Source organism: Scophthalmus maximus, chromosome 1, assembly GCF_022379125.1.
Source record: "Scophthalmus maximus strain ysfricsl-2021 chromosome 1, ASM2237912v1, whole genome shotgun sequence".
NCBI lineage: Eukaryota > Metazoa > Chordata > Actinopteri > Pleuronectiformes > Scophthalmidae > Scophthalmus > Scophthalmus maximus.
Genome location: NC_061515.1, coordinates 20480338 through 20490373, shown reverse-complemented (window position 1 = coordinate 20490373; position 10036 = coordinate 20480338). Strand labels below are relative to the sequence as shown.

The 10036-nt window shown below is 42.1% G+C and overlaps 3 protein-coding genes across 3 annotated transcripts; 2 read left to right on the top strand and 1 right to left on the bottom strand.

Annotated features, from left to right (window-relative positions):
* Nucleotides 1-70: 70 nt before the first annotated feature.
* wbp4 (WW domain binding protein 4) lies at nt 71-3196 on the top strand. The gene is made up of 10 exons (XM_035628295.2): nt 71-201; nt 379-451; nt 540-602; nt 1074-1200; nt 1301-1501; nt 1615-1685; nt 1782-1857; nt 1984-2198; nt 2316-2551; nt 2654-3196. Coding segments are annotated over exons 1-10 (1266 nt in total). The 5' UTR covers nt 71-199; the 3' UTR covers nt 2856-3196.
* Nucleotides 3197-3596: 400 nt separating this feature from the next.
* mtrf1 (mitochondrial translational release factor 1) lies at nt 3597-6703 on the bottom strand. Its single transcript, XM_035628282.2, has 9 exons — nt 6210-6703; nt 5769-5866; nt 5597-5678; nt 5406-5513; nt 4818-4990; nt 4593-4710; nt 4307-4443; nt 4116-4214; nt 3597-3899 (listed from the first exon to the last, which is right to left on the bottom strand). Exons 1-9 carry the CDS (start codon nt 6598-6600, stop codon nt 3765-3767), a joined length of 1341 nt encoding a protein of 446 aa, XP_035484175.1. The 5' UTR covers nt 6601-6703; the 3' UTR covers nt 3597-3764.
* LOC118302277 (coiled-coil domain-containing protein 122-like) lies at nt 6639-9932 on the top strand. Its single transcript, XM_047332285.1, is given in 8 exon segments — nt 6639-6767; nt 6909-6978; nt 7434-7549; nt 7712-8092; nt 8194-8295; nt 8297-8311; nt 8579-8652; nt 8957-9932. Coding segments are annotated over 7 exon segments (825 nt in total). The 5' UTR covers nt 6639-6767; nt 6909-6923; the 3' UTR covers nt 9039-9932.
* The last annotated feature ends 104 nt before the right edge of the window (nt 9933-10036 follow it).

Below are 10036 nucleotides of genomic sequence, written 5' to 3'. Positions count from 1 at the left end.
ATATAAACGTTAATTTATGCGTCCCCTTTAAGAAAATGATTTTACGTCAGCTTGGAGGCTCGTGTGTTCGGCAATGGACGATGACGTCATCACCAACGGACGGTGTTGTCATTCGTGAAGTGTGGGAAGCTGTTGTTTCTTTCTATTTGTTCCGTTTCAAGTTCCTCGCCACACTGTAATTGACCAAAACCCAACTACGATGTAAGTAAATTGATAAACTGGGGATTTTTTTCTGCATGCTATGTGGCACAGCCAGTTACGTATTCCCGTCCTGGGCAGGATTTTTTAAACACTGAGGCGCGTTAGCTGCCAATGCTAATGTTAATCCAACTAATTCACATGTCTGTCAGCTCATAATTGGGGTTTTTGCGTTGTCAGGGCCGACTACTGGAAGTCACAACCGAGGAAATTTTGTCAGTACTGCAAGTGCTGGATCGCGGACAATAAGCCGGTGAGTGGGTCGTAGTATGCTGTTCATTTCGATGAGGACAATATCCGCACACGTGATGCTAATTTCTTACTTTTGTTTTGCTCTTCAGAGCCGCGACTTCCACGAAAGAGGGAAGAATCACAAAGAAAATGTGGCCGCCAAAATTTCAGAGGTATTAACATTCATTTAATGTATTTTGAATGTTTTACTTCAAGGTAGTCATGTTTGAGATTATTACTTGTATAACTGTATTTAGTTAGTGGTGGGATAATTTACTGTCAACATCAAATCTTCATGTTTAAGATGCTAGAAACAGCAAATATTCATCATCTCTGATGACTTAAATTATTATTCAATGATTAAAATAGAAGATACATTTTCTGTCAACCAGTTGGGTGATTGTTGCATCTCAGATTCAAAGTGCAATAAAATACAAATACAAATGTTCTGTAGTCATCAGTTAAGGGTGTTCAGGGACACACACAGGCATGAATACTCACAGCCAAGTAAAACTCGCCTGTCTTGGCACAGCTCTCAGGACTGGCAGGGGAGATAAGGTCCATGCATCAACTCCAGCTTGATGTCTCTCCTCTGATTGGCAACTAGCAGCTGTCACTCATGTCTCCCTATCATTCCTCCGCAGATTAAAAAGAAGAGCATGGACAAGGCAAAGCAGGAGGAAAAAATGTCTAAAGAGTTTGCGGCGATGGAGGACGCGGCGATGAAGGCGTATCAGGAAGACCTGAAGAGGATGGAAAGGGAGGCAGCAGGTAACTATTTGGCATTTCCTTTTAAATAATCTGCAACGTGCAGATGGCATAGGAGAAACTTTTACTCTTTGATAACATTTAAATTGTTTTTGTGTGTTAGGATTGAGTTCACCAGTCCCAACCGCAGCAATCCCACATCGACAACCTCAGGTACAACCTCAGGTAAAACCCCAGTCCAGAAAACAGCAAAAGAAAAAAGAGAAGGGAATCAAAAAGGCCACAAAGCAAACAGAAACACCGGTTTGGGTTGAAGGGCAGACAGAAGATGGACACACATACTTTTACAACGCAGTAACTGGAGGTGAGGAAACTACTGCTTTTCTTTAACATTACAACTGACAACATATGCCAACATATTCCCACAATAGTTTTTTATTATTCAACTGAAACGTTGTCTGTGTATTTTAACTACAGAATCTCGATGGGAAAAGCCAGGGGGTTACCAGGGAGAAGGTTCAACCTCTGCACACACTGGAAAGACTGAGGTTTGTAAGAAAATATTTTTGTCTCTGCATTTCAGTACTATTAATTTTATTTCAAATTGCAACATGCATTTATACAATAATATTGCTTTCTTTTAGAGCTCTTCGGGCTGCCCATGGATGGAAGCCGTCAGTCCTGATGGTTATACATATTACTATAACAAGGAGACTGGAGGTAAAATAAGTTCTTTATGCATTATACTTTCCTTTACTTGCTATTTATTCAATTGTTGCTTTGCTCATATTTCTGGATTTTGTTCTTTGTCTGATAATCATGTGCTTTGTCTTTCTCACCTCACAGAGTCCAGCTGGGTGAAACCAGCAGACATTTCCTCGAATGAGGCTTCTGGATCTGGTTCCAGCAAAGAAGAGAAACAGGAAGAGCCTTCAACCCCTCAGCCTGAGCAACCTTCAGAAGAAGAAGAAGAGAGCTCCAGTGGGGCCCAGGCATCCAAGAAGGCTGAGGTCCCTGAACAAGCAAGTCAGCAGCCCAATGTCCCAAAGATCAGCTTCAGGGTAAGAGGAGTCTTGGTAGACCATGAGAATTAGTAAAAAAAAAGGATTTCTAACATATGTTGGTTAAGATTCTATAAAAAAAAGAATCCAGTCTTCAAACTTGTTCTTTGTTTTCAGAAAAGGAAAGCAGAAGCTGAGCCCTCTGAAAAGGAGAGAGAAGATAAAGCCAGTGATGATGCTCCTAAAGAGAATGCTGAAGAGATAAAAAAAGAGGAAGAGGTCCAAAGCATAGCAGCTCAACCTGAGGAGAAGAAAAAGGAAGAGGTGACACGGAGGGTGACACAAGCCAAAAAGCTGAAGGCTTCAAATCCATATGGCACCTGGGAACAGATCCAGGAAGAGGAGGATCCATAGTAAGTGTACACTTTGAACCTGTTACTGATACTGTTGCACCATGGACTGATCCCAGCAGCCACTGAAAAGGTTGTAACCACTCTTCTTTTTTTTTCCTCCAGTGCCAGTGTCGACTTGCAGTTGCCCCAGGTGGAGGGAAGCACAGCCAGCACTCCAGCCGACCTGCCACCGGAGCCCAAACCCAAGTTCAGGGAACGCATCATCACCTCGCTTGGAGACGAAGGCGGCCTTACTTCGTTCAGGAAAAACAAGACACAGAACGGCAAATCCAGGAGCCTGCGACAGAGAGACAATGACGACTGACCCGAAACACATCGACACTTCGAGGCAGATTAAGACTTTTACACAGATACAACTCTTTCTAGGAAAGACATTCAACATTGATCTTTGAAATGTGCACGTATGTTTTTTGTATACATTTTTGGGACAAATTGGCCTAAGAAACGAGATAAGTGCCGATGTGTCCATACAGATCAATTCAATAACTTTTGTATTTTCCATATCTGTATATTTTTTTTTTACCATGAAATGCTAGTCAGGCATCTGAGTGGAAACATAATTGCAGTCCTTGTCAGCTACAGTGAATGACTATCTTAGTTTATAAGATGAGAGAATGTGATCTCAATAAATGATGAGTGAACAAAGAGGGATCATGATTATCTTCAGGCACCAGTTAGGTTTCATAAAGCCCTGATGGAGAAAACATAAATTTATAGAAATAAAAAAGAGGTTGGATGACCAGAGAAACAACATTGTAGGTCGCTGCTCAGCTGGCACACACATGCAGGGTGTGACATGCTCTTGGTGAGTGTGTGTATAAAGCTGATAGGTGGTTTTACCGCACCCAGAATACTTACCGTCAATAAACAGTAGTTTTCATTCAGCGTAGTCAGTTTTACTGAACTTTACTATGGAGTTTTCATCTTAAAGGTTGTGCTAAATATCATTTAAACTTCCTTATGTTTAAAACATTGATAATTCATAAAACATATTACTAATTTATAAAGCTGTAGCATTAGTTAAGGAATTACCATGACACAAGCACATAATTTAACTTTTTAATACAAAAAGAAACCTCTTTAGTTGCATTCTGTGCAATGAGACTCTTGCAAAAGCATGAATGGCTATATTAATTGGAATATTAACCTAATACACATGGCAGTCACAGTACTGTAGGATTTGTTGAAGACAATCATCCACTACTCAACTGTGTCAGTCTGCAGATTCTGGTTGTGTCAAACTGCTGCTGCTGCATCTCTCAACCATCTCAAGAAGAGCATCCCGCTCTGCTTGTTCAAATACGTCGGAGATCAGATCATCGAGAGCCTCCCCTCCTCTCATGAACTCCTACACATGGACCAGAACACATGGAAATGATTATAACTAATGAGAAAACGGACTAAAAAAAGCAAAAAGATAGTTTCAAATGTTTAAATTTGTTTGACAAAAGTCTGTTTGCTGGTTATAAATCACATGAAAGACAAACAAAATGTTCAGATTTAACAGTTCCTTATCATCACTGCATAATATGCATTCACACTGATACTTATTTCAGTGTCTAACCTTAATATCTCTGGTAACATATCCAGTCCTGTGGTCTGTGACACGATCCTGGCTGAAGTTGTAGGTGCGAATCCTGTCTGACTGAGACCGTGTACCCACCTGTTGTCAGGAATGTAAGAATGAAGACATTGCAAAAAAACGTTAATATTACATCAATATTCCTGGTTAAAAAATAGAAGAAGTTCTCTCACCTGCTGCTTTCGAGCCATATGCCTCTGCTTAGTCTCTTTACCCAGCATGCTCTGGTAGAGCCTGGCCCTCAGTACACGAATGGCGTTGTCTCTGTTTTGCAGCTGAGAGCGAGTCTGCTGACATTCAACGGTGACACCTGTTGGGAGGAGGGTAAGCTAACCATGAGGACTGAAGGCAACCAGGCCTGATGTTTATAAGACATTAAAGCAAACCTGTCTCTTAATGTTTTAAAATCCTAAGAGCCTGGAGCGGCTTGACAGCTCTTCTGGCCTGTTTTTTTTTTACCGGTGGGGAGATGAACAATGCGCACTGCACTATCTGTTGTGTTGACACTCTGGCCCCCTGCACCTCGAGATCTGAATGTGTCGATGCGAAGATCCTTCGGATCAATGTGGACATCAAACTATGTACACAAAACACACAAAAAGCAAGTGATACGTTTTTTATCATGCTAATGAACACTGAGGCTGACGAAAAAGCAGGTGTTGAAGTGGCAAGAGTAAAGCATACCTCCACGGGCTGAGGCAGGATGATGACAGTCATGGTTCCGGTGTGGATACGCTGCATCCTGGACGAGAGGCCCATTTCAGGGATCCTCTGCACCCTGTGTGTTCCTCCTTCGTGCTTCATATGTCTGTACACATTGTCCCCGGCTATTCTCACTGCCGCGTGGTGCAAGCCACCTGAGACGCACGGACAATTATCATTATAAATTCTTCCCTCTTTGGGCATTTTGACCTGCCACAGCAAAGCAGCGTGACAAGTGAGACTAATTACATTAAGGACTGCAATGCAATTCAGTGTTATTAGCTGAAACTGGTGTTTGACAAGTCAAAATATCTGCTGTAAAAAAATGTTTCGTTTCACGTCACATTCATACCTCTTATGTATACCCCTCTGTAATTATGCCCCACTGCATTAATTAGGATTTATGTAAAATGTATGTTGATCCTGCATTAAAAACAACAACAACAACAACAACAACAACAACAACAACAACAACAACAGACACGGGTCTCTCAGGATGAAACCAAAGGGAACGGAAACTGATATTGTTTGATTGTGTGATACAGAAACACAGGAAATAATATTATTTACCATACTCAGCAGGTGTGTAGTTATAAACCTCAAAGTCCCAGTTCTTGTAACAGGCGAACCCCTGGTACATGTCAAACATTTCCTTGGTGAATTGCTGACAGATGTCACCTGAAACCACATAAACAGACAATAGGAAGTAAGAGACACCGTGGATTATGCAGTCCCAACTGTTCAAGTCTTCATTAACAAACCTCCTGTTGTTCGTCCTGATACAACCTCGAGCAGGACATTACTGGAGTTGAGGGGGTCAGCAGGCACGAGGGCTTTAATCAACTGGAGAGAAAGAAGGTCCACTCATTAAAACCGAATGGTCCTACGGCGGCACAGTTCAACACGTGCTTGGTCAGGCCTCCGTGTTCTTACATCTTCTCTTAAGGCCAAAATCTTGGCAGAGATTTGCGCCTCCTCCTCGTTCAACAGCTGGGTCAGTTGTTCGTCTTCACCTTTGGCACCGGCGGAACCTACAGTCGAGAGGAAAGCACAACATGGTGTGTATGGTACGTGGTAAAAGATATCTTGGACACTATCTGCGATTACAGAACAATCGCCTTTTTTTCTCGACAGCTGGGAATTAACATGAATATTCTGACACACAAAAAAATGACATCATATGTACTTGTTGTAGTACCAAAAAAGGGTCAACTGACAATGTATAAACAATTAATAAAAACAGTCTAATAGTGTTGATCGCCTTTATTGCATAATTGTTGCTGTTTTTTCCTTGTACGGGACATGCAAGTCACAGGAAGGGTTTGGGTTTGATTTCTGGCAATGGTGACATAAATACATTTAAAAAATACTCACCATGCAGCAGTGAAACGACTTCCTCGTGGTCTTTCAGCGCTTGTTCAATACCGCCACATATGTTCGCCAGAGGCAGCAGCTCTGTGTGTCTCCTCGTGAGCACCTTCCTGTCCGATTCGCTCAGGTAGGCCTGCTGTAACTTCACGATGAGGTCTCTGTGCTCCTCCGTGAGCTGCTGCAGGTGCCTCTGAACTCTCTCATCCTCATACAAGTCGCCCAGGCCACTGTGACAGAGGCGCGATGACGCTACTGCGCCCCCGTGTGGCACCACCGTGATGATAGCACACTTCCGACTGCTGTGTCCCGCCAATGTCGTCCCCCATCTTCCTCCTCGAACGCTGCCGCTGTGCACTGCACGTCTGCACAGTCGGAGCCAGCGACCGGCGAGCATGTCTATATGTTTACAGAGCAATGGGCGGAGGGAAACAACGCTCACGCGCCTCGCTCAGGTGATGTCATTTGCCACTGTGGCTGGCCGGAAGTCAAGCCGGATGTAGTTTGGGCAACGAGGTCAAGACGCCAGAAAGGAATTGTGGGAGTTGTAGTGACATTGTAACGGTAGTTTGGCCCATTGACATTATACAATAATGACATTATACAATATTGAAATACCAAGTCTCGCAGTTGTGGTAACAACATCATAATACCGACTAGCATTGTTTGTTTGTTTGTTTGTTACATAAAATAACGTCCGCATAGGTGTCAGCCGGTGTCATGACAACCAAGCTAACCGATGTCAAAATGTCAGATTTCCGAGTCAGTGAAGAAGGTAAGATGATATTTAAACTTGTTGCTCACGCCCATTGATAACATCTTAATAATTAAAATTGTCATTTCGCTGTTTAAATTACCAGTTCTATGTAACCACTATGAAGAAAATACACTTATTATTAAGATTAACTTTAACCTCCTAACCCATTATTAGCTAATGTTGGCTTTTTTTTGCACCTGTGCTTAACTCACTATTCATGTTTTTTGTGCCAACTGTAGCTTTCAGCCATGGGCTAGTTAATATTAGTATAAATCCTTAACATCTGTTTTGTGTTTGTAACCCCAAAATCAGACATTGGCACTTGGATATATTATTATTATTATTACTATATATTAGCAAAACCTATATTATTGGCTGCCAACTTACACATTACAAGTGAAAAATGTGATTGCTGACAGGTGGCGTTCCCTTTTAGCTCGTTTTACAGACACTTAAATTAATTGTCCCCTCAGGAGCTCAGGAGAGTCCAGGCTGTTCTTTGACCAGGGCAGTGGAGGATGTGGGTCAACACAGCTATGTCCAGACCGAGGCCCTGAAAGAGAAGCAGGAGACACTCAGCTCCCTGCAGGTTCACCTTTTACACTTCATGTGCACATCATTAACTAGATTAGTCTCAGTGATGCACTTTGACTTTGCATTAGTTATTAGTGGTATTAACATAAACAGTATATTTTACTCTTATCATATCATTACTGCTTTGAGCAAAGGAAGTCAATGGCTCGTTTTCCAGGCGACCCTTTCAGACATCGAGACAAGAGGTGAGACGGCAGAGCAGGAGCTGAGATCCAAAGTGAGGGAAACTCTGGTGCTTGAGGGCGACATGGAGCAGCTGCAGCGGCAGACTAAAGTCCTGCATGGTCGCTACACATCCATCAGCAAAGAAAACACAGAGCTCCAGATTCTTATATGTGAGGAGGAGGACAGTGCCCGCGTGGCACTGGACGGGTTCAACAGCTACCGGTATAAGATGGAGGTTCACAGAGCAGCTGTGTTGCACGCGGCGAGCCACACAGAGGCCTACAAGGAGCTGGAGGAGAAGAGAGCGCTGGTCAGGATGTAGCTGAAGGACGATTTGAAGAGCTCGAATGGAAACACAGCACATACGGCAAAGGTGAAGAACATGACCATACATTATAATTTTTTGTTTTCACAGAGATACTGCAGTATCCGTAACTATTTTTTACATTTATTTTGGCATTTGCTTTTCTGCAGAGAGAGATTGATGTTCTGAAGGAGGAGATCTCTGTAGTAACGAAGATCATAGCTGAGCGGAGGGAGCAATTTCAAAAAGAGTTTGAGACTCATACCCAGATTAAAGAAAGACAAAGAGGTTTGGCAAAGACAAATTACATTTTTATAATATTATGTAATTATTAATTGATATAGTTTATCTGTGTCCTGTGGATGCTCACACCCCAGACAGTATGGTTAATGTTTTCAAATGTCCTGTTGTGTCCAACCAACAGTCCAAAACCCAAGAACATTAAGTGCAACATGGCTACACATCTGATTTTGAAATATAAACAATGAATGAAGATATTAGGATTTAAACTCAAGCTCATAACTTTAAATTTTACTTGTGTCTCCACTGCCTCAGATCCAGAACAGTCGTTATGAGGCCATCGTCAAGCGCCTTCACTGCCAACTGAGCAGGGCCCAGGTTGTGCACAGGTAAAAATAAATACAAATACTACGCCAGTGCAGTGCTTATGTACATTCATTTATGGAAATGGAAACGGCAACATTAAATTTCTTTGTGAAAAAAAAAAGATCAAAAGCCCAACAGATGTGGAAGACAGTTGGTTATTTCAAATACATTTAAAAAGGGAGTTTTAAAATTTGGATTATCAATTAAAACTATCACCCCATCACTTTTTTTAATAGTGCCTTTTATATTGTAGTAACAAGAAGCAATGAAGGCATATCACTCCAATAATGTTCCACACATGACAAGCTTCTGTTTGCTCTACTCTAGGCAAATGTGTGAAGATATCTACCACATGGAGAGGCAGCTCGCAGAGCTTGAGAAGCAGCAGGAGTCATCACAGGACCAGTGAGCTGTAGAGTAAACTTGTCTAATTTCAATATGATTTATGATACAGTTTTATACAGGTTAATTGTCTCCTCGTCAGATTAAATGTAAACTGGTGTGCTAGTATTATTATGGGTCTCTTTGTAAAAGAATTGTTGCTGTTACTAAATTTGAACAGCAGGCGGCAGCAGTGTCAACTAAAATCTAACCTGATCTGTTTAACTTTATCACAAACCCCCTCACCGACACTGGTAAAGACTGGCAGTTTGATACCAGATGTTAAAATGACATGAAATGCTGAATGTGTTCCTCTAAACGCACAAGCTGAGTCTCAGCGAGAAAAAGAGTAGTGTTCAAATATTTGCCTGTTGGTACATTATTAAATGTCCTTCGATAACAGGTCAGAGTGTTCATTTAATAAGGGCTGTCCTGGGACCAGATCGGGGGCAACATCAGCAGGGTATGGGATGGGGTTTTAGGTTGGGTGGTGACGGCGCAATCGGCTTGTCCAGTGTGTGTGTGTGTCCACAACAGTGGCCCAAGGGGAACAAAAGCCAAGTGTCCAAACTGTAACTGTCGACGCGATGGTGTTGTTCTGGAACACGCTGTTCCTAGTGTCCGCTTCACTGGGCTGAATGATGGACTGAGAGATGACAGTCCCACTGTCGACTAACAAGGGCGTGACTGTGCTGCTTTGACACAAGCTCAAAACTGATTAAACGATGAAAATGCCTTTTTAGAATATTTCTCCTCACGAGAATGTTTTTTTTTGTCAGGCTCTGAGTAAAGCTATGACTTGTGAAATTGAGTACATCACCCACATTTATACACTATGTGAATTGTGTTCTTTTAGACCACATGTCCCTTTTCTTTATCAGAACAGTGATATGCACATGTTGGGCGGGGACAACATGTGATGAATTACCCACAAATTAGGGCTGTTTTTATTTTATCCTCTCAACCGCATTAGTCTTCTTCATTTTGGCATCAACCCTCATTTCAAAATATACTTGGCTGATGAAA